Genomic DNA, 22,388 nt, shown 5'->3' with positions numbered 1-22,388 from the left:
TTAAAAATTGTGCACTAGGGAAGTAGGCAAAGTGCTGTGCAAATATCACGTACAAATTTAAAAAATACAAATCAACCCTGGAATAAAAATTCTTTAAAATATTCTTGCTTAATAAATTGGTGTGGGGATTCTCTCCCCCCCCCTTCCCTCCCAAGCCCTATATACAACACCTTTATACAACAGTACACCTTTATAAAACAGTGTAGACATTGGACAATTTGTCCCACAGAGACAAAGGCCAGGTGTGAATGATTTTAAATGCCTCGTTAAAATGCCATGCTTTTAATGGCAATGTTGTCAGTTTAGTCACTTGGTATCTCCATGCTGGGAATGAAGCTGCCTCCTTGCATCTCCCCACTCCCATTTAACAAGAATAAAGGCCAACTGGTGACCAATTAGTCAGACTTAAATGCGATTTGGTGACATTTTTGCTCCTGAACCTTTGGTATAAAATGGTTGTTTAGGAGTAAGATAAGGGGAGTGCTTATACAGCTGTGGATTTCTACTTGCAGCTGAAAGTTTCATAAAATAGAATAGAAGAAATGATCAGGTAAATATATCAGATATATGTTTTGGGGAAATTATAGCATCATGTATAAAATGCCATTTGTCTTCTGAACGGGTGTTAAACTAATTTGTGGTGGTTTTTCCATTTTGGGTGTTTTTTATCCAGTCTCCTCAGGCTAAATGTTCTATTAATTCTCTGGATCTCGGCAATGCAGATGTGGAGATGTTACCCTCTTGTCCCTTCTACGGTAAGCAATAAACCTTACTTAGCTAGAGATATACTATGTAATTAATTTTTAAAATATCATATAAAACTCCTTTAAGCACCAACATTATTAAACATACTCAACTTAATTCTGTCAAATGCCCTTTATGGAAGTCTAGCTATGGCATTACATAGGACCTGTTCTGTTAAGCATTTTTGTGCATCTACAAAAGCTGTAACAACCTTCCACTTATTGATTTCCATGAATCCAGACTTTAGTCACTTTATGTGAGGGATGCTGTTCCAGTGATTGAAGCGTGAAACTGAGAATTAATGTGTTCGATGCTATAAACTTGATTTAGTATGGCTTCTCCTCCCCCCCCCACCCAATCACTTTTCTCCAATATATCTATCTAGCAGTGCAATCTGACTTATATTTATTTATTTATTAAGTAGTAAGTCTTCTTGGATTCCATGGAACTTTCCCCCAGATCAGTGTGTGTAGGACCTGTATAGGATTGCACTACTTATATCTTTATTAACTTAAAACACTGATTCTATGATGGAGACCTGCTATAGATTTGAAGAAAACAGAATGGTTTTAATGTTTAGGTGGGGGTGGGGGTGGGGGATCACATTTTAACAAATGAGCACAGTACTAATATTTTCTGAAAGTTAAGGCTGTATCTAACAGCGGAAAGACTCTACTTGGTTAAGAAGAGAGAGTGCTAAACCAATTATTTCTCAAAGCTTAAGATGCACAGGTGCAAAACTCATTTAGCAGATATTTGAATAATAATACAAAGCATCCCACTCATGATTCCTGGGAACTAGTTTACCTCACACAGAACTACAATGCGCAGCACCTTTAGCATACTCCCCCCCCCCCAGCATCTAAGGATTCTTGGCGGGTGTGTATGTGCTTTGAATATGCTTTAAATGTGTTGTTTGTACATTCAAAACTAACAGTACAATCTCAGTGTTAGGCAAAATTTTGTTGGAGGGTGGGGAGATCACTTCCATACACATGGGCAGCTGCTCCATTATTTGTAATAATAAAAAACATTTATTATTATTTTTTGTTATTCCACACCTGAACCTTTAAAAAATATCTCATTAAAACACCACAACATTCCTATAGGAAACTAAAGATGATATTTCAGCACTTGCTTAATTCTGGGAATTCATTCTCAAAAGCTTCACTGGGATTATTTATGACTTTGGGGGAACGGTGTATTTAATATTGCATGCTGTGTCGTGCAATTTATATTTTATATTCTCCACAACTTTCTGAAGGAACAGCGAGAGACTTTCCTGGGGTTGTGAAGGGATCTGAATCGGGGTTCCCATACTAAATGGACTGCATGGCAAGGTTCCCTACCCTGGAAGGAAAGTCTTAGACTGATAGAACTCCTTCAGAAAAGGCTCTGTCAGATAAAGGGAGTGGTCGGATACAAGCCATTGTATCCATCTCCCTACAACTGAGAGCATTTTTGCTGGTGCTGATTTTCTAGTATAAATCACCACCACTCAGCTGCTATTAGCTGAACAGAAGAAAATATAAATGCAGTTGGATTGGACCTATGGTGAACAGCAGCTCTGGGAAATGAGTTGTATTGGGGAATTAGGCTGGCAAAGCAATTTGGGTCTTTACTCCCATCAAAACTGCCCCTTCAACATCTGCTTTTGGAAAAGGACGAAGACATTAGTAGATCCAGGCACACACATTGCACCACACCATGTGTAGTTTTGCCAGGGCTCCAATGAGACTCAATTTCAAGTAAAGGTGTTGATACCTTCTAGTCACATTGCTTTTGAAGGGGATGCGTGTGAGCATCTCCTTCCATACTATGGTCACATCCACACCATACTGCTAAAACCTTTCCTACACTAATTTAACACTTGTGACAACTTCCAGCAAAGATTCCTGGGAACTGTAGTTTGTTAACAGAGCTAGCAATTGTAGCTCTGTGAGGGCTTTCCTATCAACTCTCAGCATCCTTAACAAACTACAGTTCCCAGGATTCTTTGGGGAAAGTCATGGCTCTTAAATACAGCCCACAAGGCAGAACAGCCTGATCTAGAAGAAAGAGCTATGATTCACGGGTCCAGGATCAGTGACAAACCTTTAAGCCAAGGTGCGGTGTGAATCTCTATTCCAGTGGGAATGTCTAGCCTGCAAGTGGGCACTACGTCTAGGTGGATGGGACTCCTCCCTTTCTAAGAGCCATTGCCTTGTCCTGGGAGAGAGCACCAGACCCACTTTCACCTCCAATTAATGCTTGGCTACTCATTTCCCTCCCCATAATCTGACAGTGCTCTCTTCCCCAAAGGGTTTCCAGGAGACCCACAAGGTAGGCGTCCCCACAGGAGTCATGAGGAACATCTGCAGCATGTGGCACAACCAAAAGGGCTTCCTTTTGTTGTAGTCACTGGCATCCTTAAGATCCATAAATGAATTCATGGAATGAAACAGATTGTGTGGATTTGCAATACCTGCCGGGCAGGAGGGAACAGCATCACAGCCAGCTGTAGAGTAAGACCATGAGCAACTGCATTCATTAGCACCAGAGGGTCCCCTTGTGCCCAATCCTCACGTACAAGATGCAGTTTATCTCCAAACACACCGTGCGCTGAAAGATCCTGCTGCTCCTAAGTTTCTTTGAACCAAAGCCAAATGACAAGTGAGATAAATTAATTTTCTGCGAATCAAAAGAAATTACCACTGAAAAAGCAGATATATTGTCCAGGATGATCATCGATGCTTTGTAATACTCAATTAGACTGTAGTTTTATTACAGTAATTAAGTCCCGTGTTTCTGTATATCCTACAGCTGTAAAAATATCTTGTAGAATTCTTCATTCTCCACTTTTCTTCTTCTAGCTATGTGTAATATTGTCAGGAAACCACCACCTGCGGGAATTTGGTCACTCCTTTTACACTGGGTCATATGTAACCTGACTGAAGCTTCCTCCACTAGACTTTACTATAGTGTTACAGTGCTGCTTCCGGTACCTTCTCCTCCCAAGCTGTGGCATGCCTCTGAAAGATGGCTTAGGAGGAAGGAAGACCCACCATACCTTAGTGGTCCAGCACACACTTTGCTTGCAAAAGATCCCAGGTTCAAGCCCTAGCATCTCCAGGAAGACATGATGTGAAATGTGCATTTAAAATGGCTATATATATGCAAATAGCACCCATGGAGCAGGGATCTGATCATTAGCAGCGTCTCAGCAGGTATGGGGAAGGAATGTAACCATTTCCTCCCCAGCTCCAATCCTGAGGAAACTTCATCCTCTGAAGTTGCTATTTGCATAAGGAGGAAATGCCCCATTGGCACCAATGCAAATACACATTTAATCTTGCAACTAGTTTGGCCTTGAAACTGTGCAGTGTCATCGCCAGTCAGTAAAGCACCAAACACTGGGCAGGATGGACAAATGGTCCAGGTTCGTAACCCTACCTAACTTGGGAGTGTTCATTTCAGTGCCCAGTGAACTTATTCCTATTCAGACAAGTAATATATATAGGTGGGTATCGCAGAGCTTGAGTCTAGAGCATGTAACTAGAAAAGTTAGCTTTATCGTTAAAATAAATGAAGGCAAGCTTCTGAGGAAATGAAATGCTTCTAAATGAAGCATTTCTAAATCCGTCTCTGCATCAATGGTGGTTTTTACAGAGCCAGCACTAAAACATTAATTGCTAGGTAAAATTGGATCCAACTTGGGACAGATAGCATCTTTCAATATGGGTGTTTACCATCACACACACACCTTTAATGGAATGACCAGGGCCATTTCTGGATTTATAGACAACCTGAGAATCAAAATGGATGTAACAGTGCAATCCTATACATTCAAAAATAAGACTCAATGAATTCAAAGGGACTTAGCTACCAAAATTAACTCCCAAATTGGGGGGAGGGTCAGTGGTGGAACCCTGCTACATCCAAAGTCCTTCTGCTCAAACTGGCCAGGGCAGATGATGAACACAGTCCCCCCTCCCATTTTTCTGCTGTGCCAACTTTAGTCAGTACAGCAGAAGCCAGAGGTAGTCTGTTAATGGCCAATTTTGCCAGGAGGGATAGCAGGGGGGCTCTATCATGTAGCCTGGCAAAAAAAAAAAAAGGTTGTTCAAAACATCTGGCACATTCTAACCCTCCACCTTCAGCAGGTGAGAGTTACAATTCCTCTGTGCTTATATTTATAGAGCTGTAAACTAAAAGTTGTTTCATATTACAATTATGCAATCACCTTTTAATTAATAAAATGCATTGCCTGTATAAGTGGGACCCATTAGTCTGCCCCTTGTATTGAATTTCAATTAAATATCAATAAGCTTCTGTTTCTCTGCAATAATTATGAGGTTTGTTGTTGGGGGTTTTTTTGGGCCAGGATATTGATTAGTGGTCATCCATTTTTAATAGCATTCTTAATGGATCTCATTGTGAGAATATGAATCATTAAATGCATTCATTGTTTCATTATGCACACGCACACACCATATTCATTGTCTATTTGCCTTTAAAATATATTATAAAATATTCCAAACCCTGTGTGGTTATTATTACACCTCTGGAAATTCAAGAGCTTTTGCATTAAGCATGTTGTAAGTGTTGGGTATTTCTGGAAAGCAAGGAAAGCCCACAGATGGTTTGGCCAGTACCCCCTGAGATTTTTATCTCTATGATTAGAAACCTCCAGGATTTGGGGGATCCCAGGACCCCACTGGGGGTACAACTTAATTTTTAACCCATGAGTCCAAAACTAGATCTACCTAGTCCAGCCCCAGCCTGGAGGTGCAGGCGGCTCATGCTTCTCAGCTAAAATGAAGTCATGAGGCCGGGCTTAGGCACTCAGCATCCTTGGCCAGCTGCAGGACCCCACTGCCTCGACCCACTAATGATGCCAGCCTACCTCCTTTAGATGATTTTACTAGTCCTGTCCTTTGGGTAGCACTGTGTGACTGAACTCAGAATCCACTTAACTTTCCAGCATTGCCTGAAACACAGTGTTGCTCTGGGACATCGTAGGAAATTTAAATAGTGGCGAAACAGAAAATGGCAAAGTCTGCTGGTCAGAGTATTTAAATTTCCTCCCCACAAACAGCTTGGCACTTTGCCGAGCTGTGCTGCTTTGGGGCTCATTGAGTCTCCCATCAGTACCTGTCGCTGGCAGCTGCATTGCCACAAATCTCCCATGTCCTACCTTGCCATGAGAGCCACTGTTTTTATTTTCCACATGCTGGTTTTGAGGAGGGGCCAGATTGCGTGAACTATGTGATAGGGCAATGTGCCTGGGGCCAGCAGTCTACCAGGTCAGACCCTATCCACTGGTCCCATGGCTTGGAAGGGCCACTTAGCAGCCTCACCTGACCATGACACCATTCACTGGCTATGGTGAGTTCAGCAGTGGACAGCAGTGCCACTTTTGAATGGAAGCTTAGCTGCCATTCACAAGTGCTGCCACACATTTATTGCTGAAGCATGTCTGAGGGCCTGGTCAGCTAAGGCGTATAGCATCTTAACCCTCAAAGCTGTGGTGGACAAAGCATATGGCTGCCTTTAAAGGGAGAAGACCCAGGTTCCAAGCCCTGGTCAGCAATTTCACAGGGCACAAAAAGTTGCAATTTGTTGGCCTACCTGAGTTCAAAGGGTGCTAGTAAGGATTACATGTCAAAAGGGTGTTATTGTGTGTCTCCCTGAGCCCTTAAGACAAGGTTGGGGAAAGATAATACCTCAAAGCCTCATTAAAAAGCATCAGCCGTGCACTCTGAAGTTTGACTATATAAAGGTATTTTTTTTCCTGTCAGCATGTACGGTTAGATGATTAGTCATGCACACAAAAATCAGCGACAGGAAAAGTAGCCCTATCTTAAAAGAAAGCCAGAACAATAGAACATCATTAATGATACAGTAAAATGGCTCGCTTCTGAGCACAGTCTAAAATACTAACAATTCTTCCAGGTAAGCTGTGCTTTCATATCCATGGACCTTATGAAAACCTGACATTCTATACCCTTAATCTACCGCTAATACAAATTCCTCCATGTCTTTTTAAGCCTAAATGAGTTTGTGTGTATACGTACGTATGTGCCCCTGTCACAAGCATATAAATCCATAACATGGCTTTTCCTTATCTGTTATTTTTTTTAATAAACAGACAAACAAACCAAAATCTTCAGAGCAATAATCCTTTTTCTTTGAATTGCCAGCTGTCTGGGAACTCTGATTACTGTCTCCTCCTGCTCAATAGTTGCCTAGCCAAGGTGGATGGGTCCGAAGAACTAGCATTGTTAAAGCCTTTTCTGGAGAAGTCTTATATTAAGAGGTCCTTTCGGAATGGGGTTGGCTCAGGAATTAAAAAAAATTCCTATCAAAGAGCCAAGTCATAAGCAAGTGCTGGAGGAAATACCTACAAATCAGAATGTATAAAGTTAAACTGAATGTGCTTTAAAATCGTTTGTACTGCATTTTTAGATGAGAAATGGAGCCAACAGAGACAAATGTATCAGCGTGTTCATAATGTAAACAGATGTTTATTTGAAATGGTACAAGCCAAGTGAAGCAAATGTGATTGTTCAAAGGCATTTCTTTTAAAAAATAAAAAATAACAGCATACATTTTTGCTTTGATATAAAAAGTGTTTTTGGTTTCATTCCACCTGTTAGCAGATGTCTTAACACAAATATGGGCCTTGTGTTTTGTTATGAACCATTTGGAACCTGTTGTGAAGAAACCAATTTAATAATCTGAATGTGCTCATCTCTAGTACACAGAAGCACTGTTTTGTAATTTTGCTGACACAATGCTCATTTACATGAAACCATTTTAGTACAATCTCATTCATAGAAAGCACTGGGTATTTGGATAAATGGAAGTTGCATGGAACAGAAAGCCAAATTCAATCTGCAGGGGTGTCAGGAAACCAAGCGTTCTTCAATACAGGTTCTACAAGAAAGTGTTTTGAACTATATTTTGGACAAGTTAAGTTTTTAGTCCCAGTATTGACGCCAGTGAAAGTAGATTAATGTGCATGACATATCCCCTAATCATTATATAGATTATCCTCTATGTACAGAATCATATATTCAGATGAGCCAACTATCAACTAATGGGTGTGCTATAACAAAAACTAGTCTAGTTTCCTCTTTATGTCTCTGCGTTTATTCCTCTGCTGTACAAAAATAGACCTGGTTAGCTGTGCAGTCTCAAAACATTGTAGATTTTGTCAACAAGAAAAGGTCATCTGCTGAGTTACATTATTTGTGTGACTTTTACCTTGTGGCCATTTCCTCAGAGAAGTGATGTAAGAATTTCTGCATGCTGGCATAAAGATGTTATGAAGGCATTCGATTAGCTGCATTCTGAAAGCAAAGCAAACATATTAATCATTGTATAAGGTAAATTCAAAACTTCCATTTAAGCTTTTCAACAGTAATAATTACATTTGTAAAAGCAGATGTAAAATCTGAATAATAGAGTTGTCTTAAGTGCATAAAAAGAAGCAGCAGCATCTATCATTGTTTTCATATGAATAAAAACTATGTACAAGCTGAAGGGTGGACATTTTTTGTGGCACAAATTGTCAACAAGAGTTGGAGATTTCTGATTTATCTGAAGCCACTTGGGAGGAGCATCTCTGGTATATTTTAGAATGCAGACTTCCTTCCAATGCAGGGGTTCCCAAACTGGTCCATGGACCACCAAAGATCTGTGAGCTTCATTCACGTGGTCCGAGGTGTGTCCATAAAAACATAATTAAAAATATCATTAGGATGTAGCACAGCACATCAAAATAGCTACATCAGGCATTGTGGTCCACCAAGACCCTCAACAAAGTGGTCTATGGGGGGGGGGAGTGTGGGCACTCCAACTAACCTATATTAGCCAGAATTATGTACACTGCATCAAACAATACTACCAACAAAAAATGCACATAATGCTGTTCTTTTGCTCCCAAATCTTTGGATACCAGTGGTTGGGAAGTACAATATACTGGTAGCATAGAAGTACATACACTACTAAGAGCCTTTTTATGTATGGAGAATCCCCGTGTCAGCAGGGGAACAGTGCCAATTCAAACTTGGGGGGGGGGGGTAAGCAAGATGCTACCAGTGGGCCTCTTCCCTCAGTGGGCACACATTCTCTTCTTCCTTACTGCTGCTGCTTTGCACATACCTTTGCTTCTCCCTCCGGTGTCATTTAACAGTACCCTTCAAGACAGGGGACAAGGTGTGCTGAGATTACTGTGCAGAGCCTTCTCCTCGCTTCTCTCAGTGCTGGCTTGGAGAGGGCAAGTGAACAGCAAACATCAATGAGAAGGGAGAGCAGCAGGGCCAGGAGTTGGATGCACAGATTGCAAATGGGCCTCAGCATGCACCCAGTGTTGCCAACTCCGCATGGGAGTCCCTGAGGCCAATATTGTGATGTAAACACAAAGCAACTTTGGGGACCAGACAGGAATGGGGACATTTACAACACAGAGAAAGGGAAGACTGTGAGCTTTTACCCATTGGATTACACTAGAAACCAGGCACGCCTGAAACCAATTGCAACCATCGATTTATAAGTCTGTCTTCAGAGTGGATTCCATACACAACAATAGACAAGCACAGAAATTTGTTGGGATGATTCAAATGGAAGCCTAGAATATCACTTGGTTTTCTTTCTTTCTTTCTTTCTTTCTTTCTTTCTTTCTTTCTTTCTTTCTTTCTTTCTTCATGTCAGCTTGAGCAGACTTGAGATCATAATTGCCTGGATGGTTTATTATATTCCCAAGTGCCATCCAGCCTGTAATAATCTTTTCACATTCATCCCTCACTATCACCTGAATTGCAATCTTTACTTATAGTAAACTGCTCAGATGGCTGGTTTAACACTTATACCTGTGGTTGGGCCAAATTCCACTATTTCAGAAAAGACTATGAGCCATCATCCTAACTATCTATATTGAGATCAGGTTAGTATTTAGGTACATATTGAATAATTACAATCCATGGTTCTGTACACAGAATCATTAATTTTTGCCACCCAGAAGGAGTGTCCTTCCTATTTTTCTATATTCATTCCTATAATATTTAAATAGTGAGATCACATGGGAGATGCCAAGGACCAGGATGGCTTTATAAGCCTGTGTTGTCCTTCTCTGTTGCAGAGTGGGGAGGGGACACTACTTTGCTGAATACTCCCAGATGTTTTGCAGTTCTAATGTTCTGGAGTAGCATGGAATGTATCCATATGGGAGCAGCAGTTCTCCTGTATCTTAAGAACTGGCCCTAATGTGGTTTAGAAAAACTCTAGTCAACCCATAATCATGCAGTGATGTGACTGGGAAATGTCCAGCTTTTTGTTTCTTTTTATTACTGCTTCACCACTTTGACTCGAAGCATGACAGGATGGTTATGAGCAGAGAAGTCTAGTATGCAGCCAAGGTCGGTGAATCAGACTCCAAGAGGGGATTAATCATACCGGTCTCTTCTGGGCATGAGATTGCTGCTGCAAGCGATTGATCTGCTTCTCTTAGCAGTTCCCTCTGGGTCAGACTTTAGAGGCTGGGTTCTTGTCAGCCACTCCTCTAACAATTTCCCTGCAAGTAATGATACAAATTACAGTGTTGCCCAATATTGAATGACCTTGCCCTGTCATAACCTGCATCAATGCCTCAATCCAAATAGCCTCTTGTTCACAGTAGTGTTTCAAATTGCAACTTATGTGGTTTTTGTGTGCATGTGTGAGAGAACACCAAGCCCGAATATAAAACCTCTGAAACAACAACATGAGAAATGGGGAAAGGGAACATTTTTACTGTTTGCAGCTTACAGGCAAAATAGGCGGTTAGATAACTAGATATATAAAGCACATTATTTAACTTACAAGATTGAAATTTAGTTATTGTAATGGCATACAGCAATTTGATTATTGCCATGCACATTTTGAAAAGGAGGTTCTTTCTGTTTCGATATGGTAATTTGCTTTTATTTGCATATATATGGGTAATTTAGTATCACAAACCACTGTAAGCATAATAGGAAAGAGCCTCCTGCCACTTTTAGATCTAAACGTCATTTTGATTGCAGGAAAGAACAAGACAGATGTGAAAAGGGTATATTAGTTATTATTAGCACAATAAAATACAAATAAAAATCACTGCATGGAAGGAAACTGGCACATATATTACAAAGCAAATCAACACACCCCACCCCACTGCTAACCCCCTGTGTATTCCAGGACTTAGACGCATGAGCTTTTTAAAGCGAAATGTTTACATGAAGTGTCATGTGGGAATTAGATGATGGATAAACTGCTAGAACCTCAGTTCTAAGGACAGTTACTAGAAGTAAATCCCATTTAATCCCCAGAATTGGTTTCCACGTCACATGCAACCTGATCCTATGGATATGATCTGGAAATTAAGTCTGTTGCAGAAGTCAGTGGGGCTGACTTGTAGGCATCAATGCCTTATCTGTGCATGAAGCCTTGTCTACACATGCAACAGAATGAGGTGATAAGAGTGGGCTGTACTAGTTTAGACTGCAGGTTGAAAGTAATCTTTTTTCTTGCTCACCCTTGGAAAAGAAATAGTTCATGCAAAAAAGGTTGAGGACAAAGGTACTGGCCAACACACACACACACACACACACACACACACACACACCCCACGCATGAGTGCCTCTCTATACATGCCCTAATCTTTACTTAGGTTAGCTTTTTCACTCACTAGATTTAATGCCCTATCTTCTTCACTGTTAATGCAATGTATGGCAGGAATCTCAGCTGCAAAACATCAAGAGCTGTGTAGGGAACATACATTTATTTTTAAAAATTATACACCACCCATCATTATATAATTCCAGGGTAGTCTACAAAAGGCATTAACACAACAATAAACTAAAATAATAAATACAACAATCCACAGCAGAAAACATATCAATTAAAATAAACCACTTAAAACTATGTATTAAAAAACCAGCAGGTGCTTGGCAGAATAAATAGGCTTTCAACCTAGAACACAACTAAGATTGGTGTACTTCTGGGTGACGCTGGTTCCAAAAGCTGGGTGCCACAGCAGCGAAGGTTCTTCCCCTGGCTTGCCACAAGATGTTCAGATGATGGAAAACCCAGTGGAGCACCCTCACCAGCCCTGCTTTGTAGAAACTGTACAATGCCTACTGTACAGCCTACTGTACAATGATAATATTAACATCAATTGCTCCACCTACTTTTGCCCCTGCCCCTGCCCACTACTAGCATGTGGAACCCAGAAGACTGAAGCCTGCAGTACAAAATGACACAAAAGATGACAGCAGCAAAAGAAGTAATAATGTGTGGCTCTAGCCACGGTGGCCTCCTCTGTTCTCTGACTGTGGGGTCCTGCTCTGTCAGCATAGACCCCTGAAACAATGGATTTGTTTGACAAGTGCATTGGTCCCAGTGGGTCTGCTTTGAGGGTGGTTAATATTGGGTGCAGTCATACGTGTACAGACAAGCTTCAAGCACTGTACACTCCTTCAGAATGCAGTCTGGGCCATGCAAAATGGCACATAGAAAGCAAAGGTAATGTTGGTCCATAAAGGGGAAGGCTCCAATAGACAGTCAGGCAATATGTTTATTAGGACTGGCCAAAATGTCACAAATGGGTTGAGTTCTGCAGAACTCTATAACAGGTATCAGGCAAGTGGATGAGTAGGAGAAATTAGCCAGAAAGTCAGCTTGTAGACTTGGGGCTCATCCACACTTCTGTATATTCCACAGCTTTCCTCCAGGGAAACCTGGTGGTTATTGCTGAATCAGAGCAAATGTCAGTTGGGTTTTCTGAGCATTGGTTCAGTGGTAAACAGTGGGTTTTCCCCAGGAAAGTGAGGCAAACAAAAAGCAACTCAGACCTGTGGCCTAGAAAGGGCAAGCAGAAATGTGGATGTTTTGCAATGGAGAGTGCAGACTAAATAAACCTTTTGCCCTGCTCTTTCTAGACACAGGTCCATTCTCAAAAGCTCCATGTCCAAGTGTTTGTGTGTGTTTTGGGGGACTCAGAACAAACCCACGCTCTTTAGCTCTCTGTCAGAGCAAACGCCAATTCGGGTTTGTTGCAGATTAAGTTTTAAAGAGTTGGCTTTCGTGGGGAAAGCTCCAAAGCAAAAAAAGGGGGGGGCATTCAGACCTGGAGCTTTAAAGTGTGGACTGAACCTGGAAAGGCAAGTGTGGATAAGTCTTTAGTCTTTTAGGTGTTACAGATGTCTGGTGTAAAGAAACAATAGCCGCCGTATTTGGGGGGCATAAACCTGGTTTGTAACCCAGACCTGCCATGTTTCTTTTTTACTTTCTGTCTAAACTGGAATGGGTGAGTTTTATATAAGACATGGTACAGGTCTTGCTTACAACACAAGGTATGTAACCTTTACACCTAGTACAGGCTTCTACCTGCAAAGTCCATCAGGGAATAGAGTCTACAAGCTGACCCTATGGTTACGACATACACAGTCCTTTGTTTTATGCTTTATACTTTTGTACTTTGTACAGTTGCTTGGTCCCTGCTCCTGCCAACCTAGCAGTTCAAAAGCACGTCAAAGTGCAAGTAGATAAATAGGTGCTGCTCCCGCGGGAAGGTAAACGGTGTTTCCGTGCACTGCTCTGGTTCACCAGAAGTGGCTTAGTCATGCTGGCCACATGACCTGGAAGCTGTACGCCGGCTCCCTCAGCCAATAAAGCAAGATGAGCGCCGCACCCCCAGAGTCGGCCACGACTGGACCTAATGGTCAGGAGTCCCTTTACCTTTACAGTAAAGAAAGAAACAGAGGAAGAGAAAGTGTGTGTTCCTCATTCACCCAACTTTGTGTAATATCTTGCCCAATGAAGACTTCTGGAGAACCTGCAAGCATGCCATGATTTTGTAAAATGTTGATTGGTCCTCCTCATAAAGGCATTGGCCAATTGTGCCTTTTATAAAATGGCAGTAGCCTTGTCAAGCAAACTCAGGATCCCCAACAGCAGACTATACATTCAATAAAGTGTTGTGCAACATTTTTAGATTTAACAATATTGCTGGTCCTTTATACCTCTTTGACCACAAAGTATTATTTCCTCTTGTCACCATTACAGCCAATTGGACTGAGAGGTCCTCCTCTGTTCTATCTGCCTTAATAAGCAGCTCTCCAGTGTTATGACAAGTGAAGTGTTTTAACAGGCTTTTCCTTTTGGCCTCCTATGCTTTGTTTGTTCGTTTTAGCTTGCTGTACAAGCTATTCCACTCTCCTGGCAAAATGAATCTTGTTAGCTTCTTGGGCGATGAAAGCACTGCATTCACAAGCATATTTTAACTATTGTTCAACGATGCCCCAAAAGTGTATCCTGCGACCTGCCACTTTATGTTTCACAGTTTTAGGTTCATTTTCATGCTCAGAAATATGGCAACATTTGTGTTGTGCTAGACACAGCATGTCAATAAGAGCGTTAAGTCAGTCACATAATTAGACAGGAATTGGCAGAGAGTTGACTATGCAATGAAACAAAAGAACAGTCAGAAAGAGAGGGGGGACTGGGAAGACAGGGTTTGATTTCTTTCTTTGCTGGCTACATGGCCTTTCCCCCTTGCCTCTTTCTTTCTTTCTTTCTTTCTTTCTTTCTTTCTTTCTTTCTTTCTTTCTTTCTTTCTTTTCTGTTCTTTTTTGCTTTCACATATTTTGCTTTTTTATTAAAAGAATTTCCCAACTCTTACTGGAAGTGCTGGAAACTGAAACTGAGAGCTTTTGCATGCAAAGCATATAAATGTTTAGCTATGGTAAAGCAGCAACTTTGCTTTGGTGCGAAACCGTCAGTGGAGGGCTTTGGGCTCTCAAATTCCATTAGCGCCCTGAGCGACACTAAAATTTGCACTTGTCGCCTCTCATGCTCCATTCTACAGTATTGTTGTGGCGCCCCCTGAAGCATGGTGCGCAGTGTGTAGTTATGAGGAATATGGAACAGGAGGATGGTAACAGTCAGGGGATAGTAACAAGTTCAGGCATTAGTACTGGAGACCAGCACCTACCCCTGCGCCCCATTAAAGTAATTGAGGTAAAATTAACAGAAAGGTTAGAAAGTCAGTTCTAAACTACTGTATACTCAAAATTAATTTCCCTCCCCATCCCCAAACAAAGCAGCAGCGCATTTGACGAGCATTTATTGTGCTTAGCTTTTATAGCCTACAGTAATTTGTGATCCCATGCTAAGGGTGAGTTGGCCGAATTGCCTCCTGCCATTATTGGCCCCAAACTACCATTATATAGTTGTGTACCTACTAAATCATTTGTACTAAAGTGCAGACCAGAATCATTCATGCTTGCCCTCAACATGCTGCTTTCAATCTAAATTGAGTCCTATATCCTGCCATCCACAAGGGTGGCTCTGGTCACTTGATCCATGCTTTTTCCTCCCTGCAGGGGAATGAGGAAGGAAATGGCGATTGTAATCTTGGTATACATTCACCCACAATGTTACTGGGCATGTATGGATTGCTCCCTGCATTGCTGGAACCTCCTACATCTGTTTTCCAATGGATACACTGAGGGTTAAAGTGGAATCACTCTGTGGAATGCGCTTTGGTTTTTGAAACGCAACCAGTTTGTCAATAAGCACTTTTCAGGGGCAAGGAATGTGCAATAGATCTAGCTTTGGGGCAGACTATGTAGAAATACAAGTACTCAGCCTGCATTGATTCTAGAATAAAATGCTGTGGCTTAGTGGGTGGTATTGGTTGCCAGTTGGGTACTTGTAATGGAATGAGGTCCTGCAGTTGTAAGATAGTTTCAGACAGTTGCTCGTACTCAATAAGTCTCTTCCAGCAAACAGAGAAATCGGGGACTTTGGTCAATCACTTTTGCCACTAAGAACTATCCTGCTCTAAAGTAGTGGTGAAGCTGAAACTGATCACAGGATAGGGCACCGTACTATATCCACATAGCCTAAACAACTTGTCTTTTAAGTGCATGGTCTTTAAGTACTGTAATTTCCTGTCATTTTGGAGATTGAATGAACATGGAAAGCTGTTAACATAAACTGAAAGGGTTTTTGTTGTTGTTAATTGAATTATAAATACAGGTGTTCCTGGAAAACAAAAGATGTGGTCTGAAACATGAAAGAGGTGTGAGTGTGTGTGTGTACCCTGGAAGGTATTGAGTCTGAAGGAATTAGGAAGGTAGTTTGTGACTTCCTTTATTTAGTACAGTATAAGATGGAGGTTGTGGGTTTAAAAAATAATAATTAGAGAATCTTTACTTTTGATTGTATGGTTTATTCATACCCACTCTGATGCCAGAATATCATTGCCTATGCCTTGTAATATATGATTCAGCTACTTCCTTAAATACAAACATGAACTGATCTCATCCTTTCAATGATTTATTATTGTGTGTGTGTTTTCTCATGTATCTCATACAGTATGTGTTTGTATTTTCTTTCACATTTCCTTTTAAAAAGCCCAAACACCAACCACAAGTACTGCAAAATAGCTGCTGTTGCATTAGGATGCTGAGTGATGCACTATTGTCAGATCATCGTACAATGCATTATTCAAAGCCAAGCAGAGAGGGGCATGGAAAGCGGAGGCTCACTGCAGGTTGAGTATGGCTCAGCTTTGCTTAAGAATAGATTGCTCCCTTCTCTTCCCTTACAATGTATTGTAGCAGTTGAGATGTTTGGGCATTCCAGCCCCTGCAAATCACTCCCTATGATCAGTAATTAAGGTGTTATTTATATACTTTACTTGGGAAATGAACTACATTTATCTTCACTAGGATGTCAGAATGAAATCAAGTGTATAACACAGTGCAGGTTGCTATCTCTTTTCCTCAGAGAGCAGCCTTCAAATACTGTATTGCTTTCCGGAGCACAGTACCGATCAATGGACAATGGTCTTATGGGATTAAACTCCATACGGGAGGAGGAATTCAGAAGGTTCTTTCCCCCCCCCACCCCACCCCCGCCTTACTTGAACATTATTGCCTACAATATCCCTTGGTTTTCATCCTTGCCTCCGTTGGGAGAACAATTTCAGAAAAGAGCACACTTCTGCATTCAAAGATATGGAAAGTCTGCTGCATTTGTTGACTTTTATGATGGGCTGAGATGCCTCACTTGACATGATAAGATACTGCGGAGGAACTATTAATTTCACTGATATACTGACCTAGGTAGTGAATGAACTTTAGTATGTGGAGAGATGTTCAAATAAACCACACCTCTTGGACTGCAGAATTATAGTTCCTCTGCGTTTGCTGCAACACTATTAATCTGTCCCAAAGACACCTGTGAGAATATTTTAAAGGTACTATTCAGCTTGGCCAAGTGTGGCAGTTTCTGGCCCAACTGTTCAGTACTTAGCATGTATTTTCACTTGTTTCCTTCGAACCATCTGTCTTTGCAGATGTTTATTGGCATCTATGTTGGGACTCAACTTCAGTTTGTTAATCTGTTTCAAATTGTCTCCCACCCATCACTCTTTATAGCATGAGAGTCTGGCATAGAAGACCAGAATCTCACTGTGAGTTATGCCAGCCTAGCCACAGCCTAGACAATCTTTGTTATGCCAATCTAGACACAACTGAGCTGCTGATCACCATGGTTTTGTACAATGCCCTTGCTCAGTGTAGGGAAGTAGTTTAGGCTGTGCCACTATTTATGAAGATGTTCATACCGGGGGGGGGGGGGATACAGAGGATGTGTGAAAGCTTCAGACATGAGAGAGGCTGGTTAGTAGTGCATGGCTTCTGTTCCTAACATGCTGACCTAAAGATACATAATTTTTTGCACTTCCTTAATTTTCTGGAACAAGGCCATAGTTCTTTAAATTTTTGTGCATTTTTTTCCTGAGGAAGGCTGAAGTCACTGCGGTTTAGTATTCCACAATTATTTTTGTCATAAAGATGAATGCCTTCCTTAAAAAAAAAAAAAAGGAGAATGCTAAAAGCGCCTCAGCACCTTGATATATGAATATTACTCCTTTGAATGTTGGAATGGGATTATAGATGGTTTATGTCTTTTATAGCTATGAGACAGTCTCTGACTCAGGAACACTTTTTTTTTTTACCTGCAGATATTTCAGGGCAGCTTTCTGTTTTGGGATTCATTTTCCCCTCTCTCTCTCCCTAGATTCTTTCTTTCTTTTTCTTTTTTTTTTGAAGTTTAGGTTTTTGGAAAAATCATCACACAGCTAAACACAGGCTGCTCACCTTTAGAGACAAGTCTAGTTTAATATTCTGCAATGGAACAAAAGATCCACATTGCATTAATTCACCACATTTTATGTTAGAATCTTTAAATAACCCTTTGTGTTCTTGAGGAAAAAATGGTCTAGGAAACATTTGTAGGATATATACCTGCATAACATCTTTCAAATAACATTACATTGATTTACTAGAACTGTGTGTCCCACCTGTCTTAGCCCTTGGATTATTCATTTCTGTTTGGAAGTACAGTAATCAAAAATAAGACTGCATTCTAAAAACCTATATTTGTTCTCCAAATGTTGATTTTTAAGCATACATGCATAAGAAAGCTGGTATGAACTCCTAGATTTGTAGAGGTGCAAAAAATTTTTAGGGGGGACATTAAGAAACAAGGGTCCCTAAAACAGCCTACTGAGAACTAGGTAGAAATAGCAGAATTCAGGAGGGCGAATGGAATAGAGTTTTCCATTTGCGGAAAGTTTTTCCTGGAAATGGCACTTTGGCTGAAGCAATCCACACTGTGACATTTTATTGCTGGTACTAATTGTAATCATAGAATCATAGAATCATAGAGTTGGAAGAGACCACAAGGCCCATCGAGTCCAACCCCCTGCCAAGCAGGAAACACCATCAGAGCACTCCTGACATATGGTTGTCAAGCCTCTGCTTAAAGACCTCCAAAGAAGGAGACTCCACCACACTCCTCGGCAGCAAATTCCACTGTCGAACAGCTCTTACTGTCAGGAAGTTCTTCCTAATGTTTAGGTGGAATCTTTTTTCTTGTAGTTTGGAACCATTGCTCCGTGTCCGCTTCTCTGGAGCAGCAGAAAACAACCTTTCTCCCTCCTAATCATATCAACACAGTGTAGAAGGATAAAACATGGAGTGGAATAAACAGCACCAATAGCCATTCAACAGACTGATAATGTGGGGCTCTGCTCATTCAGGACATTCCCACTTTGCCCAGTCAATTTTTATCTCATATCCGTCCCCTCACTATTCATGGCTTCCTCACACAACAAGACCTGGGGTTTTATTATATGGGCATCCTGCTGAGCGGGATCAAGATGATAGTGTCAGCTCAAGCCTGAACACAAAATTTTGTGGCGGTAGCAGCAGCTGATACTACTGCAGCAGTTTGAACAAACTGCATTAGACGAAAAGGCAGTGCTAAAGGGGAATTACAGTAATCAAGCTTCATGGCATGATAATTGCATGTGCTGCTGTTTCAAGGTCATTGCCGGATGAAATACTCTTGAATCCAGTGGATGTATTTCCACAGGAAGAAGGAGGTCAGCAGCAAGCCAGAATTATTAACCTGTTTCTGACCTCCAAGTAAGTATTCTTCAGTAAGTGGAACTTGAAGGGAAGGAAAGAATCTCTTCGTAATTATGGTGTCTACTCAGTAACTAGGTTTTCCCTGGGCTGAGTAAGAGAAAAGTCCAGCAGGAACAAGTTGGCAGGATTGTATCCAGATCTTTCCAAGCAGCAGAAACTGAACACGCTGAGTCCATGAAGCGAGTGATAGGGGGGTTCTGAATGCATAATTATCATGTTCAGAAACTGTTGCAAAACATGCCCAGAAAATGCACTGATTTTGTACCGAGCAATAATTTTCTTCAGGGTGTCTAATAATCTGACAGAGGACAACAATAAATTGTAGTGGGAGTTGCACCACCGTGAAAGACAAAGCTTCCAATTTACATGTGCAGAGAAAACAAAGCATGTGAATAGAGGTGAACAAGAGGGTTGTCCGTCATACTCTAAAAAGAGAGTGACAGGGCAGAGTACAAGAATACCATAAGGAAAATAGGATGCTCTGAAAAGATCAGTAACTTGAACCAGTGTGGTGTAGTGGTTAGAGTGTTGGATTAGGACCTTGGAAACTAGGGTTCAAATCCTTGCTCATTTGTGAATCTCACTGGCTGACCACGGGCCAGTCACTGTTTCTTAGCTTAACCTACCTCACTGGGTTGTTTTGAGAATTAAGTGGGAGAGGGAGATCCTTGAACTCCCTAGAGAATAAGGTGGAATCTAAATGTAATAATAAATAAATAAAATAAGAAAGCAGATAGTGAGATTGACTTTTTAAAGAGCATGTAAATATCCTTGCCAATCTAGATCAGATCTAATGTCCATCTAGCAGGGCTGGCCCAAGACATTTTGGCACCTGAGGCAATCCAAACAACGGCACTCTCACTCCCTACCATGGAAGAAGGGGTGAGTGAAGATCTACGTCATGAACGAGGGAGGAAGAAAGATTGACATTGGGATCTGCTGTCCCTGTGGATCCTGTTGCCTGAAGCTGTCTCCTCATCTTGTCTCATGGGTGGGCCAGCCCTGGCATCTGGTCTAGTATTGTTTTCAGAGGTGACCAGTCAGATCCTTCTGGTAAACTTACAAGAAGGGCATGAAGGCAAGAACTTTTCTGTGTTTGGCCCCAACAACTGGTACACTGCCACATAAGGGAGGGCCCAAAGACAGTCACAGTGCACATGCTTTGCATGTAGAAGGTCCCAGGTTCAGTCCTCGGTCTCTACAGTTTTAAAACTATCAATTAAAAAAGCATGGGACAAACTTTTGCTGGTGCCAGTCAGGACTGGCAGTGCTGGGCTACATGGGTAAGTAGCTTGACCTGAACTTCTGTTCCCTCAACATGGAAACTACACTGGTGGCTAATAGCTGTTGACAGATTTACGCTCCATAAATGTGTCTCTTCTTCTCATTGAAGGCATCAAAGTTAATGACCATCACCAAATCTTGTGGTACAGTACAGAAGCCTGATCAGATCGGTTTCTCATCAGGCTTCTGTACTGCTCATCAGTGGACTGAAGAATCAAATGGTTTTGGAGATATGTCATTAATATAGCACTGAAGTGGAGACGACCAGTTCACACATCTATGGACAAAAAAGGCTATTTGTCCTCAATGTAGCTCAGGTGGAGTAGTTTTGCACAAACAAGATGCGGCATGTGAACCAGGTGACATAGTTGTTAATAGTGTCCTGGCTAAAGGCCAGCCCTGCCATTAGGTAGTTGCTGTGAGGCAGGGAGCAGTGATAAGGTGCTAGGACTCAGCTGTGTTTCCCTCTCCACTGTCCCTTCATCAGTGTTGAAGTAACATTTAACTGTCAACCTGATTGGTTTCTGTGCATGAAATGGAAAGGTACCATTTGCCCTTTGCTTCAGGCAGCAAAATGTTTTGGGCTGACCCTGTCCACACCCCACATCTGAAGGAGATGGACCTGAGTTTTCTGCTCTTAGGTGGGGTTGAAGATTCCTTTTATCCAATTTATGGTTCATTTTCAAACAGCGGAGATGAATGTGTATGAGTAGCACTGATGTCTGTATAATATCAGTGACTGTACAAAAGGTACTACTAATTTACTTCATGCGTGAGAGAGAATAGAAAAGACCTTTCCTGAAGGCTTACAATCAAAGCAGCAACAAGACAGAAGGGAAGGTAGAAAGAAAGGTGTTGCAAGCAAGCAATTACCAGGTAAGTTCCATAAATTGTGCCCAAACTCACAGGTGCTTTTGCAGCATGGTATCTGACACTGGTTGAAAAGAGGCGAAGCCAAGACCTAGAACAAATTATTAGTCCTTGCTGGGGAAAGAAGGGAACTGATAAATCAGTGTTTCCCAACCTGGTGCTCTCCAGATATTTTGGATTGTGACCTATCAACCCCAGTGGTCAGGGATGGTGGGAGTTGTAGTCTGGTTGGATAAGGCTGCTATAGAACATTTTTGTTAGAGGAACCCATCTGGGCATTTCAAGCAGGACTAGGCTAATGTAGTCCAAGCACTTCATTGCCCTCTTCAGCTGTGGTGACATTTCTGTGATAATGAGTCAGGGCAAGTATAGTCGGCAATAATGGGCATCAAAGCAGAATCCTACCTCTAAGCAAAAGATTCCCAGAAGAAGAGGATGCAGATAGTATGGCTTTGCATTTGTTGCTTCGTAGCAAGTGTAGGATGGTCTCCAATAAAGAGATCAAAATGTTTTTCAGGGTTCTTTCTTCTGCAGCCTAGCAGGAGGTTCATGTGTTGTTGTTCAGGAATGAGTGAGGATTACATTGTGACACAGTTTTATTAATGTACTGTATTTTGGATTGGCTCTTTTAATAATTTGTGATGAATGCCTAGAACTGCCATTCTTCCTTATTCGATACCATAAATAAAGCATCCCCTCCCCTCCCCCTTTCTCTCTCTCTGCCGTTGCCTTTCATTTTATCCTCATTATGTGAGTTAGGTAGGTAATGGAAACCATTGTGAATGTGTGGGAATGAGAAGTAAGTGTTCCAGTGCTTCCTACTCCCCAAAACAGCAACCCCCCTTAAAACTCAGTGCACAGTAGTGGCTGGAAAACTGTATTAAATCTGTCATGCTTTTATATTGCTTTTAACGTCTCTCTTCCAAATCTAAACTAGCTTACACAGGCAGACTAAGGATCCTTCCAATCAGGCAGCATCCTGTC

At 41.4% G+C, this 22,388-nt stretch overlaps 1 protein-coding gene and 1 long non-coding RNA gene across 3 annotated transcripts in view; one reads left to right on the top strand and one right to left on the bottom strand.

Moving 5' to 3' along the window:
* The first annotated feature begins 447 nt into the window (after window positions 1–447).
* NPS (neuropeptide S) lies at window positions 448–7,111 on the top strand. The gene is made up of 3 exons (XM_081863362.1): window positions 448–550; window positions 674–755; window positions 6,927–7,111. The coding sequence occupies exons 1-3, from the start codon at window positions 543–545 to the stop codon at window positions 7,104–7,106; spliced, it is 270 nt and encodes an 89-aa protein (XP_081719488.1). The 5' UTR covers window positions 448–542; the 3' UTR covers window positions 7,107–7,111.
* Window positions 3,261–22,388, bottom strand: part of LOC309342617 — a 40,676-nt gene continuing 21,548 nt past the window's right edge. The window contains exons 3-5 of one of the 2 annotated variants that reach the window (XR_014156912.1): window positions 10,183–10,300; window positions 7,993–8,078; window positions 3,261–3,372 (exon numbers count right to left, since the gene is read on the bottom strand). This is a non-coding gene — a long non-coding RNA (uncharacterized lncRNA). Of the gene's footprint in view, window positions 3,373–7,992; window positions 8,079–10,182; window positions 10,301–22,388 lie in introns of those variants that run through there. The other variant, XR_014156911.1, reaches the window with a different exon arrangement.

The sequence above is a fragment of the Podarcis erhardii genome (assembly GCF_964252035.2).
Source record: "Podarcis erhardii genome assembly, chromosome: 5".
Classification (NCBI taxonomy): domain Eukaryota; kingdom Metazoa; phylum Chordata; class Lepidosauria; order Squamata; family Lacertidae; genus Podarcis; species Podarcis erhardii.
Note: the sequence above shows the minus strand (reverse complement) of the source record. Positions and strands in the feature narration are given on the sequence as shown.